This window comes from Schistocerca nitens, chromosome 4, assembly GCF_023898315.1.
Source record: "Schistocerca nitens isolate TAMUIC-IGC-003100 chromosome 4, iqSchNite1.1, whole genome shotgun sequence".
Taxonomy (NCBI): domain Eukaryota; kingdom Metazoa; phylum Arthropoda; class Insecta; order Orthoptera; family Acrididae; genus Schistocerca; species Schistocerca nitens.
This window is the reverse complement of record NC_064617.1, coordinates 841,553,969-841,572,284: the sequence shown is the minus strand read 5'-3', so window position 1 is coordinate 841,572,284 and position 18,316 is coordinate 841,553,969. Positions and strand designations below refer to the sequence as shown.

General features: G+C 43.2%; 1 protein-coding gene across 1 annotated transcript in view; it reads right to left on the bottom strand.

Annotated features, from left to right (window-relative positions):
* The window catches only part of LOC126253274 (serine/threonine-protein phosphatase rdgC), a 1,933,713-nt gene that overhangs the window by 148,351 nt on the left and 1,767,046 nt on the right, over positions 1 to 18,316 (bottom strand). The window contains exon 13 of the mRNA XM_049954489.1: positions 12,866 to 13,121. Within this exon, the coding sequence (XP_049810446.1) occupies positions 12,866 to 13,121 (256 nt within the window). The remainder of the gene's footprint in view (positions 1 to 12,865; positions 13,122 to 18,316) is intronic.

The window sequence follows — 18,316 nt, the reverse complement described above, 5'->3', positions numbered from 1 at the left end:
TCGCATTCGGGAGGTCGACGGTTCAAACCCGCGTCCGGCCTTCCTGATTTAGGTTTTCCGTGATTTCCCTAAATCGCTCCAGGCAAATGCCGGGATGGTACCTTTCAAAGGGCACGGCCGACTTCCTTCCCCGTTCTTCCCTAATCCGATGAGACCGATGACCTCGCTGTCTGGTCTCCTTCCCCAAACCAACCAACCAACCACGCAATTTCACGACAATCCGCTCTTGTGGTACGGTGTCAAAAGACTCCTGCAAATCTATAAATACGGAATCAATTTGAAATTCCTTGTCAATAGCACTCAGCACTTCGTGTGAATAACGGGCTGGTTGCGTTGTTCCTGAATCCGTTGTTTCGTAAATGCATGTTGACTGTGTGTCAATAGACCCTTCTCTCCGAGGTAATTCAAAATATGCGCTCCAAAATCCTACTGCATATCGACGTTGATGATATGGACCTGTAATTTAGTGGATTACTCCCACTTCAATATCGGTATGAACTACTTTCTAGTCTTAGGATACGGATACTTCTTCGATCGGTTACATATGATTATTAAGTTTGCAGCTATTGAATCAGAATACTCTGAAAGGAGTCTGACTGCTATAGAGTCTGGATCGGAAGACTTGCTTTTATTAAGTGATTTAAGTTGCTTCACTACTCCGAGAACATCTGCTTCTAAGTTACTCATGCTAGCAGCTGTTCTTCATTCGAATTCTGGAATATTCACTTTGTCTTCTTTGGTGAAGGAATTTTGGAAGGCTGTGTTTAGTATCTCTGCTTTGGCAGTGCTGTCATCGATAGTATTTCCAATGCTATCGCGCAGAGAAGACGTTGACATTGTGTTGCCTCTAGCATACTTTACGTACGACCATAATATCTTTGGAATCTCTGCGAGGTTTCCGACCGAGCGAGATGGCGCAGTTGTTAGCGCACTGGTCTCGCATTCGGGAGAACGACGTTTCAAATCCGCGTCCGGCGATACTGATTTAGGTTTCCCGTGATTTCCCTAAATAGCTCCAGGCAAATGCCTTGATGATTCTTTCTAAGGGCACGGACGATTTCCTTCCCCAGCTTCCCCTTATCCGTTGAGAGCGACGACCTTGCTGTTTGGTCCTCTCCCGCTAAACCAACCAACCAGGTTTCGAAAGAAAGTTTCGTCGAGGAAAATGTTATCAGCATCTGTTATAAGCATATACGACTAAAGTTCGAGCATATACAAAAGATCGCCAATCTTGTGAGATTTTGCGATCGTTTGGATTTGGCACGCTTTTTTCGTTGTTTTTTACGAATTTTACGACTACATCTTATGGATGTAAGTCTGCAGGCCTTCGTGGCCGTTGTCACTGAAGTTAAAATATTCTGGGTAATTAGACTGCGTCATGTTTCTTCTAAAAAGATCGACGTTTCGACCCCTCTGCTGGGATGTTCCTCAGGATTTTCTGGTATCAACTACTGCTAGAACACTGTCAGAGTCGAGTGTCGCGTCCACTTATAAAGGGGGAGTTTTCACGCCTTCGTGTTGGAGAAGTGATAGTAATGATTAAAATTCATATGGCTACCATTGGTAGGCCATAGTCATTGGCTAATATTCCTACTCCGATGCAGAACAAGGGTGCGTTCGTAGCTCATCTCCCTTGGACACCATTTGCGGCCCATCGTCATTGGATAGAAAGGCACTATTGCACACTATGCTGGAGAAGGGCTATTGGTTGAAATGCCTGCTACCGCTATTGGTTGGTCGTCATCAGTGGCTAGATTCGAAAGGGACAGAGCTAGACAGGGGGAATGTTTACCCAAAATATTATTGTCCGCCGAGGTGACTTGCAGCGCGTTGTTTATGCCGCTCATACACCGCGGCCGCATATTTACTTCCTTGATGGCGGGGAGCCACGATGCCGGAAGCCTATAGCCGTCCTCTCTATTGAACTTAGATGCATTCTTAGAAATTTCAACCGCTTCTCCGACCTTTCTTCTATAAATGTTTGTTTCTTTAGCCAGTACAAGTACGTTTTTAAAGTCGATGTCAGAGCCACAGTTCTCATGATGTTCCGCTACTGCCGATTTTGCACCTTGTTTTAGCCGCATTGCCGTTCGTGTTCCTTAATGCGTTCTTTAACAGTTCTTCTCGTTTCGCCTATATACACTTTGCCGTAGTCACATGTCACTTGATAGACACCTGCATTGTGGAGGCAATCAGGTGCATCCGTTTTCCGTCGGAAAAAGTCTTTTATTTTGTTCTGACTAAAGAAAGATGTCTGAATACCATTTTTCTTTAAAATTCTGCTTATGCAGTCAGTGACCCCAGAAACGAACGGTAACCTGACGGAGTGAGAAGGCGGTTCCTCGTCATTCTTATTAGCGGTATAAATATCCCGCCTAAAAGCCCTGTCGATTGAATAACTATCGTACCCATTTGCCTTCAATGTCCTCTTTAAAAAATTCAACTCCGATTCCAAGTTGTCGTCATCACTGATACGGAAGGCACGTGAAAACAGAGTGTTGAGTACGGCTTGCTTCTGGGCTGGGTGTTGGTGCGAAGTGGCATCTAAATACCTGTTTGTGTTAGTCGGCTTTCTGTACACTCTGTGGCCTAGAGTGTTATCAGATCTTCTGTATACCAACACATCTAGGAACGGGAGACCGACCTCACTCTCAACCTCCAAGGTGAATTTGATTTTGGGATGAATTCCATTTAAGAAATTGTGGAACGCATGAAGTTTTTCTTCGCCGTGTGGCCGTATAACAAATGTATCGTCCACATATGGTAGCCATATGAATTTTAACCAATACTATCACTTCTCCAACCCGAACGCGTGAAAACTCCCCATTTATAAGTGAACGCGACACTCGTCTCTGACAGTGTTCTAGCAGTAGCGGACAGCAGAAGTTCCTGAGGAAGATCCCAGCAGAGGGGTCGAAACGTCGATCTTTTTAGAAGAAACATGACGCGGCCTAATAACTTTTAACTTCATCTTCTGGATGATTTGCGTTTTTATTAACCGAATAGGGGCTACCTCCAAAAATTGCATGCTTAACGTTTTCCACGAACGCATTTCGCCTCATAAAACGCTGGATATCAGTGCTGGGGATGCAACGCTGTACGACCGTATCTATGAATACGATTGGAAAAACTGAAATTCAGTGTTTGCTCGCATGGACTCATTATTCGCGGGCGCTCCCAATTTTCCGTCATAATAAACCTATAACTAGGTGCCGCGTGCCTACGGGGAAAATCCAGATAATGCGGCAATGGGAGTTAATTAACGAAGCGCGGGACAAGTCGGTCACTGGCCAGTCAACCTGTTTTGTGCCAGCGTTCCGCCTCTAGAGTGATCCTGTACACTCCCGTTATCCCCGTCGCTTTGTTTGGCGGCATTCGCAGGTTACTCAACTCTCGGGTGGAGATCATGACGGCGGGGATCGTTGCCCGCTCCGCCATGATTTGCTCGCTCTTCACAAAGCAAATATTGACTGCTTGCTTTGCAGAACGTGCGATACGCCCGGCGTTATTACGGCGCACCTACCAATCAGGCGTTGCGACGCTTGCAACAATTACTGCCATATCGGCGCGGTTGATTGCAAACACACGGTCCCTTCCGCCATTACCTCCCTCCATCCCTCCCTTTCACCCCTGAACCAATTCTCTCTCACACAATCGGCAGAGGATTCTATCTCTATTCAACTCGCAGATATGTACGTATTATGTGCGGAACACAAATGCTGGGTCCAGATGCGTCCGCTATCCGATATCGTCGCATCTCTCGCTGTAAAATACAGCCTCACTCCCACGCAACCGGGAAACGTTTGCTGCGAGACGGGAGCGTATCGTCGATTCTCTGCCTGTAATTTTCTCTTAGTTGTCTGTGGTCAGCCTCGCTATGACCACCAGACACGGAACACATACATTAATAGCCGCTGTCATAACTGTTCCACTAATATGTATTTTAAAATTCGTACTCTGTATGAAAAATATTCAAATTCAGAAAAGAAATTGGCCACGTGCGAGTGGGACTCTTGACGATTTTTGCGTGTTATCGACATTGATGGTATCAAGATAGAGGTCTTAAGGGTTCCAAGACTAGCGAGGATGTTTTGATTTCAAGTCTGAAGTTGGAATAACAAAATACAAAAGAAACATTTTTTTCTTGCGATAGAATTACAAATTAAAAATTTTCTGATTTTTTTTCAATTGATTTGTACTGTCAAACCTTAATTCTTAGCAAATTTAGTGATTGTACTTAAGAGGGAAGTACCCTACAGGTCTTAATGAGTTTGTATCAAAATATGTGACATAAGCAGCTATATCATTGGGTTCCTCTGACTTAGAAGATTACACTTATTGCGTCGCCGAACTACTGTAGACCTTCATGTATGATACAAATTTCAACCTGTTCCTGAGAAAAAGGGGTTGTAAAAGACTGACGGACAGAGCGACAATTTAACAAATATGTTTTTCCCTTGATATCATTGCAAATTAACAATTTATGGGTTTTTGGCTTTGGTTCTTGTGTGAAAATTTGCTTCTTCGCAAATTTAATTATTCTTGATCAACGGGGAGTGCCTTGTAGGTTCAATGAGTGAGATTGCGACTATCAAACTTGTTACATAAAGGGCCGCATCTTTCGATTGCATTGTCATTAAAGCTTCACTTTTGTACATCGCCAAGGAGTAGTAGACCTGAATACCTGATATGAATAACAACTTGATACGCCTAACCCTTCCAGAAAAAGAGTTTTTAATAGGTGGACAGACAGACTGACAGAAGGATAACAAAGTGTCCTATAACGGTTCCGTTTTTACCGTTTAAGATACAGAACCCTAAAAAAGGACTATACATACAGGTATGAAATCAAGGAAAGAGATGGTTTATGAATATCATACCAAACACCCTCCTTCCCCCCTCCCTGCCGAGAGCATTTTATTAAAAGCGTTCATATTTTTATAACAAAAAGAAATGGTAAAATATGTGTGAAATCTTATGGGACTTAACTGCTAACGTCATGCTTACACACCACATAACCTAAATTATCCTAAGGACAAACACACACACATGCCCGAGGGAGGACTCGACCTCGTGATTGTGCGGTAGCGTTCTCGCTTCCCGCGCCGGGGTTCCCGGGTTCGATTCCCGGCGGGGTCAGGGATTTTCTCTGCCTCGTGATGACTGGGTGTTGTGTGATGTCCTTAGGTTAGTTAGGTTTAAGTAGTTCTAAGTTCTAGGGGAGCGATGACCATAGATGTTAAGTCCCATAGTGCTCAGAGCCATTTGAACAATCTGAGGACTCGAACCTCCGCCAGGACGAGCCGCTCAGTCCATGACTGCAGCGCCTTATACCGCTCGGCTAATCACGCGCAGCCATGTTTTTACAGATAATTTCCAAACTTCTATGTTGACATTGGGAAAATAAAGTAGTGTGTAAAATAAGGGTCTCAAGAATGGTAAGCGATTATAGAAAACTACCATCTTCGGATACGATTCAGGAAACTTGCCTGAGAGCTAGTCCACATGAATGCACTTGCAATGTGACTGGGGGATGTAGAAAACATCACATCCAGAAAAAAGGCTCACAACAACTAGTTTCAGAAGATTCCTGAAACCACAGGTGGAAGCGGCAAAATAAGTAAATAAATAAAATAGAAAAATAAAGAATTAGACAGAAACTGAGTGAAAAATATGGATAAAAGAAGCGATAAGACTGTAAAACGGACCCCCACGTACGGAAGGAGATATGACTGGATGAAACAGCACTTTCGTCAGTTACAGGAACGTATTGACTTAGTCTCCTGTCGAGTGATAACATGTTTAGTGACAAGTAAAGTAGTGATAACAGTGAATGGTTACTTCAATTTTACATCATATAAAGTATGAATTATGTCGAAGTTGAGAGTTGATTTCTGAAATCAATTGTACATCATATGAACTGATAAATTTTCAGACGAACGCTTTTAAACTGTCTTAATGTATTTTTCTGAACTGCAGTTTTTGCAAATTATGGTACAGCAATATATTAAGCACTAAAGTAAACAAATTATTATTAATACTTTATTGTTACCATCATTAAAATTTTAGACGTCTGTGGCACATTTAAAGTGAGATTGTTGGAATTTATACTGGCTGGAGAGACAGGACATAGAAGCAAATAACCCGTGCACCTCAGAACGGACCCCGAGATGCACGCCTAGATACACAGGGGTTCTCAGAGCACTGATTTTATCGATGTATGTTTTCTTATGACTACGCGTTGCCCAACACAATACAGTTGTTTCGTTCTAGAAGAACGATTCTCATAGTAAGGATTATACCATTTAACAAATGCACCGTCGCATCCACGATGTGTACTATCAAACCTACGTAAATTATAATTTTTAATAATGGATTTTTGGGAAGGTAGAAAGTACTTTTTATTAATGCTTATTTTGATCATATATCGTAGAAGAGGAGGCCTTGTACATAACTGCACAACGAAGAGCAATTACTTTTATTCATTTAGTTAAAACTTTCTAAATCATATTTAGACTGATAAAGCAACCCACAATTCTTCGACTTCCGCGAATTAATTAGGAGCTAAAGTGCGATACTGCTTCGATAATACATAGCGTTATACTTAGGTGAATTAAAGCACACACAGTCTGTGTTTCTCACTCTAACTAATTTAACCACCGGCCCCACCCGTAATCAAATTTACCTCTTACATCTGCTGCTAAAAGAATAAAAGCTTCCCTGCTTCCCCAGCAAGAATACTCCTTTCCTGTCTGACAACACTATAAACTAATACGTTCCGATGTTCACCAAAGTGACGCTTGAAGGAAAATTAACTCTTAGGCGTCGGTAATCAGTTTTTCTGAAATTACTCTCACTAAGTAATCTACAATGACACCACTGCTCTCTATGATCCTCTGATATGAACTATAAAATATACAGAAGACCAAATGTGAGTCGATGAAAGTTGGTTCATCAAATGAGTCTATATTTGAAAGCATTTTGTGTGTGTGGAGCATAGTAATTGGCCGGCCAGTGTGGCCACGCGGTTACAGGCGCTTCAGTCTGGAACCGAGCGACCGCTACGGTCGCAGGTTCGCATCCTGCCTCGGGCATGGATGTGTGTGATGTCCTTAGGTTAGTTAGGTTTAAGTAGTTCTAAGTTCTAGGGGACTCCTGACCTCAGATGTTAAGTCCCAAAGTGCTCAGAGCCATTTGAACCATTTTGAGCCATAATAATTTTGCTATCATATCGCTTGGCATATGAAGTAAATTCATAATCATCTACTTCCAGTAATGTTCTAGAATTTATTATTTTATTCGTACCTGTTATACCTCAGCAACTGTAGTACATATTTCAAAATAAAATTCAGCTGTCAGTTGCAAATGTATGTCTTCCGTGCATTTTTAGGTGTCCGTATAATCCAACTCTTCTCACCTCACCGTGTCTGATATTCGCTTTATTTTTTCATAAAATTCCTTATTTCCATTTCCATTCTCAAATTTTGGCCCCAAGATTTTGCTTGTTTTTTCCTTTCCTTATTTTCTATTTCATATGCGTGGTTGTATTTAACGAAAGGCATTCTGATGCATGAAGCCATTCTGGTTTAGTGACAGTACTGTAGTACTGAAGTCTCGCATTTATGGGAATAAATTTCTTGTTATATAGTTTTTTTGTTAGTGGAAAAGGCAAATCCATTTTCCTTACCCTTGCTAAGTTCGCTTGTTTGTTTAAAGCACTAGCTGCATTATTTCACCTAGATATTTAAATTTTGTAGCATTTTTTATTCTGCCATAATCAGTTTCCATAAATTTCGTTGCTTCACACCTGTCATGTGCTGCCTTTGAAGCTGTGTCCTGTAAGAGATCTATCTGCATTGTTGCATCCAGTATAGAGTCAGCGAAGATGACAAGATCATCTGCAAAAGTCAGAAAATCAATACAAAGATTATCCGTTTTTCCCAATTGTGATTTTTCTAATTCCTTCTTCTTCTGTTATTTTCCTCCATTCCCTGATCACCTTTTCTCGCACTCAATTGAACAGCAGTGGGGAAAGTCCATTATTATTATTATTATTATTATTATTATTATTATTGTTAACAGCAGCAGCCGTCATAATATGCCGTTAGTTACAGATGAAAGTTACTTGAAATGAGCTTCAGAAGTTTTTTCTCTGTGTAGAGGCAGCAAACAGTTAAATTCGTTCTGGTGTTGACTCGAACCTCAGGTTTCCATGCAGTCCGACTGATTCGACGAGCGGGAAGAAGGAAACCTACGATGAGGTGCCTTTAAAACTCTATAAGGTGCTGATAACGCTGTCTCACACGACTACGTGACATCCCCGTGACCTTCACAGTGGTCAGTCAACATCTGACGCTGTTATTTCTATTTTCATCTAGCTGCTAGTACAACAGCTTGACATGTAGGGTATAAATGATTTAGTTACTGTAAATTATCAAACTTTCCGTTTGTGTTTACAATAATCACATACAACTTGTACAATTTTTGAACATATCATGGTAGTATCCTTCTGAGAAGAAAAAACTGACATCTGCTAAACTAAGGCTAAGCTTCTCAAGACGAATAATGAATTAGTACACAGAGAAAAGAGACTATTATTCTTTACTGTATCAAGTGATACGTTAGTGTTCAATGACAAATATATGTAGACAGTCCTATGGGCATGGACTGTTTCAAAGTTAAGTGTTTCATCTTGTTCAAGTTATAATAAAGTGAGGTAATATTTTGTGTTTATTGTAGTATCCATTCGATCTGTTCCAGAAGTAAATTTAAGAACCTACCACAGTGCCGACGAATGTTTTTCCGTCCGGAACAACATGAACTAATGTCCTTTTGAATGTGGGCAGTGTGGACCTAAATGTAGTCTAATTTGTATTTATAAGCTATTTGCAGGTGTTTATTGCCTTCAGATGTGTAGATTTCAGCTCATCGATGTGTCGCAATCATGCTGATCTCCGATTAAACATGAGGTCCCAGAACCACACCGATGTCTCAGTGCCCAACATTATTGCCTCTCATCCAAAATTCTGATAAGGTAAAGGATTGACGCGAATGATAAAAATATCCATAAACATTTTTTTTTTGTATACAAGTTAAAAGTCTGAATATGTAGAGAAGGACCCCCATGACCAAATCTCGTTTTTCGAGATAATGGTTAAAACTTGACATTGGAAACCGAATAGAGTAGGCCAAGTATTTTTATAAGGGCTATTTTTGTATTTCAAGTTCCGATTGGTCGCGAAATAGAAAACAAAGTATAAACCAGAAATGTTTTACTTGCAACATTTAAGCACAACTTACAGCTATATTTCTACAGAGTCGCTGCCCCGTCTTCGACATTTTGTCGTAGCGTTGTACGAACTTTCCAATAAGCTCATCATAGAAAGCAGCCGCCTATGCTCCCGCCAGCCCTCTACGCTAGTCTGCAGCTCGTTGATGGTGCCAAAATGCTGCACTTACAGCCAGCGGTTCATGTGGGCATAGAGATGAAACTCAGATGGGGCCGTTGAGCGGCTGGTGATCAAACAAATCCGATCGGAAACGCAGCAGAAGCGTTTTCTCAGGAGCTACAGTGTGCGGCCGAGCATTGACCTAAGAAAGGACAATGCCTGATGATAATATTGCTCTTCCCTTGTCCTTAGTTGTTCTTCGTAGACAGGAGCTACAGTGTGCGGCCGAGCATTGACCTAAGAAAGGACAATGCCTGATGATAATATTGCTCTTCCCTTGTCCTTATTTGTTCTTCGTAGACGATTTTCTCGAATCACCAAATCCTCTCGGTTAACAAGATCATCAACTTACATTCGCTTCCTTCATTTACTACCTGTATCATTATTTGTAAATTGAAGGTGGGGATCTGACAGCAGTGGTCCCCTCCCCCTCCTTCCCTTCCTTCCGCTCTCTACTTCTAAGTTTACATATAATGAATCACAGCTACGGATTCATATAACTGATACGCCTATCTAACACCCAAACCCTCAGATGCCAGACATACAGATCGGTAACAAACCTTGTATGCAGATAGAGTATCAACCAAAACACCAATATAGTTCATGCTGTGTGCTGTCATTCAGTAGAACATTCGCAAACTGAAATAAAGGTCCTGCATTCAAAACCATCTGGCGACAATTCGTTTTAACAGTTTACGCATGAAACTGTTATATCGGAGAACATTTTCCTGACATGTAAAAGGACTTTTTGAAGTTCGTAGCAATGTTCTTTTGGCAGTCTACTTTCACTTCGTTAGCTGAAAGTACCAAACCTATAGGGTACATTTGTATGGGTGTGTGCTGTGTTCTGTCGGACATGTGTGACAGAACAGACATCACTCGAGACGAAACAGCTAGTGCATTTTTAGTATCGAAGGAAAAAGATAAACAATCAGAACACTAGAGTAAAAAACTAATTTCCTCACACATACGGAAGTATTGCACAGATCAAACAACGTTTAGCATCACCACCGTTCCGAGAGATCGGGAACCTGTACAAAAAATTGGAATAGAGATCAACATAAATATCATTTCCGCCGTTTTTGCTTCTCATGAAAACCACACATGGCATGGTTTACCACTATACAGCAAGACCTTCAGAGGTGATGGTCCAGATTGCTGTAGACACCGGTACCTCTAATACCCAGTAGCACGTCTTCTTGCATTGATGCAAGCCTGTATTCATTGTGGCAAACTATTCACAAGTTGATCAAGGCACTGTTGGTCCAGATTGTCCTACTCCTCAACAGCGATTCGGCGTAGACCCTTAGAGTGGTTGGTCGGTCACGTCGTCCATAAACAGCCCTTTTCAATCTATCCGAGGCATGTTCGATAGGGTTCATGTCTGGAGAACATGCTCGCCACTCTTGCAGAGCGATGTCATTATCCTCAAGGAAGTCAGTCACAAGATGTGCACGATGGGGGCGCGAATTGTCGTCCATGAAGACCAATGCGTCGCTAGTATTCTGCCCATATGGTTGCACTATCGGTAGGAGGATGGCATTCACGTATCGTCCAGCCGTTAGGGCGCCTTCCATGACCACCAGCGGCATACGTCGGCCCCACATAATGCCATCCCAAAACAGCAGGGAACCTGCACATGGCTGCACTCGCTGGGCAGTGTGTCTAAGGTGTTCAGCCTGACCGGGTTGTCTCCAAACACGTCTCCGACGATTGTCTGGTTGAAGTCATATGCGATACTCATCGGTGAAGAGACCGTCATGCCAATCCTGAGCGGTTCATTCGGCATGTTGTAGGGCCCATTTGTACCGAGTTGCAAGGTGTCGTGGTTGCAAAGATGGACCTCGCCATGGGCGTGGGGAGTGAAGTTGCGCATCATGCAGCATATTGTAACACGACATCCTGTGGCTGCACGAAAAGCATTATTCAACATGGTGGCGTTGCTGTCAGGGTTCCTCCGAGCCATAAACCATAGGTAGCGGTCATCCACTTCAGTAGTAGCACTTGGGCGGCCTGGGCGAGGCATGTCATCGACAGTTCTGTCTCTCTGTACCTCCTCCATGTGCGAACAACATGGTTGAAGTACAGACAACACGAGCCATGTACCTCCTTCCTGGTGGAATGACTAGAACTGATCAGCTGTCGGGGCCCCTCCGTCTAATAGGAGCTGCACATGCATGGTTGTTTACATCTGAACAGTCGAAGGAACTGTGTCTGTAATAAAATATCCACAATCAACGTCTACCTTCAGGAGTTCTCGGAACCGCGTTGATGCAAAACTTTTTTTGGTGTATGTAGTAGTCCCACAAACCATACAGTAAAAATTCATCATCGGGGTATGAACACAGGACCCACGGTACAACGATTTAATGCTCTACCAACTTTCCAATGGAAGCTCTATGTATTAGTTTTTCACAGTTGTGCTTATCTCTTGTCCTATAGTTCTGGTGTTAGTTTTAATAAACGTTACGCCCGTTCTGCTGGACAACGGCACGTAGTACGAACTACATTAGAGTTTTGGTTGATAGTCTGTCGACGTACAACGTTTGGTACCGATATGAGTGTCTGACATCTGGAGGTCTGGGTGTGAGCAATGGATCCACCTTCTTCTATGCGGATGCACAAACATGTCGGACTTCCTGTGGGAATCTCAGAGTAGCGAACTTGGAGGAAATGGACGGGGAATGCAGATAGGTGGCGCTCGGGTGGGAATGTGGATCGGCCATAAGGCTTGCCGAGATAGTTCGTGCAGTTGCGATAACACTGTGTCCCATATGCCACAGTGGTTAGGGCACCTGCCTAGTAAGCAGGAAGTCCTGGGTTCGAATCCTGGTCCGGTACACATTTTCTCTCTTCGCCGCCGATTCCTCCTAATGTTCAGATGCAGGTGACAGCAGTGATCAACTCCCTCTCCTTTCCTTTCTTCCCCTCTCCACCTTCATTTTACACATAATGTATCACAGCTGCGGTTTCGGCAGGAACAGACACCACACATTCATGTGTAACATTATCGTCTGTACGACTGTACGACCTGCTTCAAAGTGCCTGCACCGTTGCCGCACATTGCTGTCAAGCATGACAGCTACGTTATGTGGGCTGCCTGAAATCAGGCGGAAACACTCAACATGAAGAAACTGAATGACAGGGCGCACTTTACACTTGGCTGGAGACTCTACTGTTCTGCACATGTTTATGCGCTCACTGTGCACTCAGAAGTGAGACATGTGACGTGACGCTATCGACGCGACGTGCATACTCGAGACACTGTGCAACTGATGTGCACAATGCTTCATCAGATTTTTGGTGTGGCTTTAACTGCGCGACCGATCGGACATTGAAGAAAAGTGGCCCTGGCGTTACAGTGATAAATCCTGCCTCAGGTGAACGACGTCACCGATACGGGAGTTGCAGCTCACCTGTGTCGCCGGGATCGTGAGTTCGGAACTCTGCGAGGAGCGCGTCCCGGCAGGCCAGTATCTGCGTGCTGAGCTCCCGGATGGCGGAGCTCTCGACGAGTCCGACGCGCTGCCGGAAGGTGAGTCGCTTGGCGCGCGACGTGGCCGTCGTGAACTGCACGAAGTGCTGCGACAGCTCACTGCCCACCAGCTTCAGGTAGGCGCCCTTGTTCGAGCCCAGCTCGTAGTAGTTGGACGCCGAGAAGATGGTGATCACCTGCGCACAGCGGATCATACGTCCAGCATTAGCCAAATAGCGGTGAAGACTGAATGACAGAGTCGTACAGAATTGCTGGATCAGTCCGTTATTCGATGTATAACGGAATAGCTCAGTTCTTGGCGTCGCCCAAAGTTTGCATTTATTTAAGTCTTCTGTTAGTCCATCTCTTCCCTTCCGGTCTGCCCATCTCTTCCTAACCCCTTCCCCTCTGTCCATCTCCTCCTTTCCTTTTCCTTGTCCATCTGCTCCTCCCCCTCTTTCTGTCCACCACCTACTACCCACCTCTAATTCCAACTCCTCTTCCCTCCTCTTCCCTCCTCTATCTACAACCCCATCCCTAGCCAATCTCTTTCTCCATCCTCTCTCTATCCATCTCTTTATCCGCTCTTTCTGTCTATTTGTTAATCCTCTCTCTCTGTTCTCCTCCTCCCTCCAATCTCTGCTCATCTCCTCTAATCTTTCTCTTCATCCATTTCTCTGTCCATTTCCTCCTTCTCCCACCCCCCTTTATCCACCTCCTGCTCCCCCACCACCCACCGTCTGAGTAGATCTCGTCCTTTTCCCCCTCCCCCCTCTGTCTGTCTCCACTTCCCCAATTACTGTTACCATCACAATGCTATCAACCCCATCACAATAGCAGGCTGCTGGTTCTTACCTCCACAGTACTTCTTTCCAGACAGTAAGTACTATAAGCAGCAACTTTGGTTGATATCGATACAACGGTTTAGGAAGAGCTTTTTTTCCCGTAACTTTCCAAAGATCTCAAATGTTACGTATATTTCACATATATTTGTCACATATATTCGTACATACAGGATGTTTCTCTAGGAGTGTCCAAAATGTAACAGAACAAAGATAATGCTCCTCTGATCAATTTCAGATAGGGAACCTGGGATCGGAGAAGTCAGCTTAAGGAGATATGGAAGTAAACTTGTCTACCACTTTGTCTAGCATTACTATTTTCCATCTTATTTACAACTAACATGCATACAAATTTACACGTACTGTGTAAAGCTAGCCTCATTCCCAGGAAGTAATGATGCAGGTTTTGTTTACTTTACTTATCCATAAAGTGGCTCTGTTGTATCGCATTTACATTGTACCATGACAGAACGTGCTATGATGATGATGATGATGATGATGATGATGATGATGTTTGGATTGTGGGGCTCTCAACTACGCGGTTATCAGCGCCCATACAAATTCTCAACATTTCCTCAGTTCAATCTTGCCACTTGCATAAATGATGATGAAATGATGAGGACAACACAAAAACCCAGTCATCTTGAGGCAGGTGAAAATCCCTGACCCCGCCGGGAATCGAACCCGTGACCCGTGCTCGGGAAGCGAGAACGCGATCGAGAACGTGCTAAGAATCAATGACAGCTCCGTTTATTACTCAGTGCTGTTCAGAGACGTACAGTACAATACACTGGAGGAGTTCCGGTACAGTATTTCCTGGTCGCTGGATTGGAAGGGGATGTCCTATTCCACGGCCTGCGAGGTCACCTGACCTGAATCCCCTGATAATTTCGTACGGGGATATTTAAAGTCATTTGTGTATGAGATCCTAGTGGATACGGAGATGGAATTAGCTGCCAAAATTGTATCTGCCTGTCATGTGATTCGAAACACGCAGGGATATTTCTCAGGGTGCGTCAGAATCTTGTTCGCCGATGTTATGCATGCATGGAAGTTGACGGCCGTCAGTTTCAGCCCGTTTTCTAAGATACGGTAAAAAATAGTGGAAGTTGACGGCCGTCAGTTTTAGCCCGTTTTCTAAGATACGGTAAAAATGGTACATTCATTGTGTCAATGATGGTATTTACAGTTAACTAATTTAAATAAAAAGTACACAGTAATGTGATTTTACTCCTATTATCTCCTTAAGCTGGCTTCTCCTACCCAAGGTTCCCTGCCTCCGATTTTCAGTTTAGCATCCTCTATGTTCTGTAAAATATTTGGACGCTCTTACGGAAACACCTAGTATATTTCATCAATATATATTTTTTATTTTTCAAGTAAATTAAGTAGTATATGTGAATACTGTACGTAATATGTGTCGTTGAATAAACTGACATTTATTATGTGGACCATGTTTGGTTGAAATCAGTCCAGTGGTTTATGAGGAGAAGTGACGTAGGTACATCCGCTTATATATCATGGATGGGTGTCGCCGATATTTGTTTTCTGGTACTTGGTGTTACCTACGCGGAGTCCCCATAAATCCAACTTCTTAACGTCATCAAAATCGTGTTATGTGATGACCTTTATGGTTACTGTCGACTGCAGGTCTCTGTTACCGGAGTTAACTTACACTGTCACATTTTTGTAACTATTGGCTACATCAATATTGGTAAATGAAACGTGTCTTCATAGCGCAGTATTTATTTCGTAAACAGATCCCAAAAGACGCTCAGTCACCAATGGCTTCGGACGAGTTTTTCACTTTTGCCAACCAACATCTGGTCGGCATTCAAAAAAATCAAAATTTCAGATTGGATTATTTATCGTAAGTATAGGTTAGTGGCTTATAGCTGAATCGTATTTATCGCAGTAAGGAACTCGATGACACCTACCGAGGTTATCACGAATACTGAACGTGAACTAATCTGGGTGAAGTTAAGCATCAGTGGTCGGTCAAATGTGGTAATCGGGTGCTTTTATAGACCGCCCAGGTCACGAACTGCAGTGGTATAACGTTTCAGAGAGAACTTGGATATCATTTGTAGCTTTTCTGATCATGTTTTTGTAACAGGGCGTGACTTCAGTTTTCCAGGTATAAACTGGGAGAGCCATGCTATCAAAGCTGGTGCCAGAGACAGGGATTCGTGAGACATTATTCTGAATGTTTTTCCGAAAATTACTTCAGCAGATAGTTAGAGAAACAACTCATGAAGGTAACTTCTTAGACCTCCTAGCAATAAACAGATCTGAACTTATCGAATCAGTTAACGTAGAGGAAGGTATCAGTGCTCGATCATAAGACTAACAACAGCTAATGGTTTTACAAGGAATCTCAAGAGAGGTAGGAAGATGTTTCTGATTAGCCAGAGTGACACGGTACAAATTGCACATTATCTGAGTAGGCAGCATCAAATATTCAGTGATGAGGACGAAGACGTGGAGCAGAAACGGAAATATTCAAAAGCATCGTTTAATACGGCTTAGAGAAACACAATCCGATCAAGGTCTTAATGAATGGGAAAAACCCACCGCGGTTTAATAACCGTGTTTGCAAACTGCTCCCTGAACAAAGAAGGCTTCATCTGAAATTCAACTGAAGACCTACCTGGGAACAACAGGTGAACGAAGCGAAAATGAGCGTAAAGAGGTAAACGAGAAAAGCGTTCAATGACTTCGAAAATACAACTTTGTCAACCGACCTGAGTAAAAACTCTAAGTGGTTTTGGTCTTATGTAAAAATAAGTCACTGAGTGACCATAACGGCACCGGAAAATGACCGAGAGAAGGCAGAAATACTACCTTCCGTCTTCTGAAATTGTTTCACAGCGGAAGAGCGTAATACCGTAGCGTACGACCTTAGAAATAGCAGATATTGAAATAACTGATTGTGGAACAAACACCTTCAATCACTCGCTAGTGGAAAGGTATCAGAATGAGTTGAGATACCTCTAAGGTTATACAAAGCTTATGCCAAAGAGCTTGCTCACATTCTATTAGTATTTTATGATACATCGTTGGTGCGACAAAGAGTACCTAGCGACTGGAAAAAAGAGCAGGTCAATTCTGTTCCCGAAAGTTGGGTTGGGTTGTTTGGGGAAGGACACCAGACAGCGAGGTCAGCGGTCTTATCGGATTAGGGAAGGACGGGGAAGGAAGTCGGCCGTGCCCTTTGAAAGGAACCATCCCGGCATTTGCCTGGAGCGATTTAGGGAAATCACGGAAAACCTAAATCATGATGGCCGGACACGGAATTGAACCGTCGTCCTCCCGAATGCGACTCCAGTGTCTAACCACTGCGCTACCTCGCTCGGTGTGTTCCCGAAAGGATCGTAGACATATGCATATAATTATAGGCATACATCACTGACGGCAGTCTGTTACACAGTTATGGAACCTGTTTTATGCTCTTGTATTGTGACGCGTTTGGAGAACGAAAAATGTCCTCTATAAAACCCAACACGGATTCCCCAAACAGCGATCTTGCAAAACTCAGCTCGCTCTGTTCCTCCATAGCGCTGTAGACAACGGCGCTCAGGTTGATGCCGTGTTTCATGAGTTCAGGAACGCATTTGATAACTCCCACACTTCAATTTAGTGAAACAACATACCGACTTACCGAGTATTCGACCTGATATGCGACTGCATACAAGACTTTCTTGCAGATAGACCTCAACACGTCGCTCTTAACGGAACAAAATCGAAATACTTAAAGGTAATTTCCGAAGTACCCCAAGGAAGTGTGACAGGAGTGATTGTTTACAATGTACATAAATGATCTAGTAGGAAGCGTCGCATGCTATTTAAGACTATTCGCAGATGACGCGGTATCTGTATCGAAGTAGCAACTCCAGAAGAGACTAGAAGATTTGCAGAATGACCTTCAGAAGACAGATCGATGGTGAAGCCTCTGGAAGTTGATCAATAACGTAAATAAATGTCACATATTGCACATACATAGGAAAAGAAAGCCGCTTCGGTACAACTGCACTACTCTTGAAGCCGGCCGTTGTGGCAGAGCGGTTCTATGCGCTTCAGTCTGGAACCGCGCGACCGCTACGGTCGCTGGTTCTAATACTGCCTCTGGCATTGATGTGTGTGATGTCCTTAGGTTAGTTAGGTTTAAGTAGTTCTAAGTTCTAGGGGACTGATGACCTAAGATGTTAAGTCCCATGGTCCTCAGAGCCATTTGAATCATTTTTGACCTAACACAACATCATAAGCGATGTTTAGCGTCTCTACAAAACCTATACAACGAATTCGAAAGTAAAGTTCTATGTACTGACTTGGCAGAAAAGCCTAAGAAATTTTGGTCTTATGTCAAAGCGGTAGATGGATCAAAACAAAATGTCGAGACACTCTGTGACCAAAATGGTACTGAAACAGAGGATGATAGACTAAAGGAAGAAATACTGAATGTCTTTTTCCAAAGCTGTTTCACAGAGGAAAACTGCACTGTAGTTCCTTCTCTAGATTGTCGCACAGATGACAAAATGGTAAATATCGAA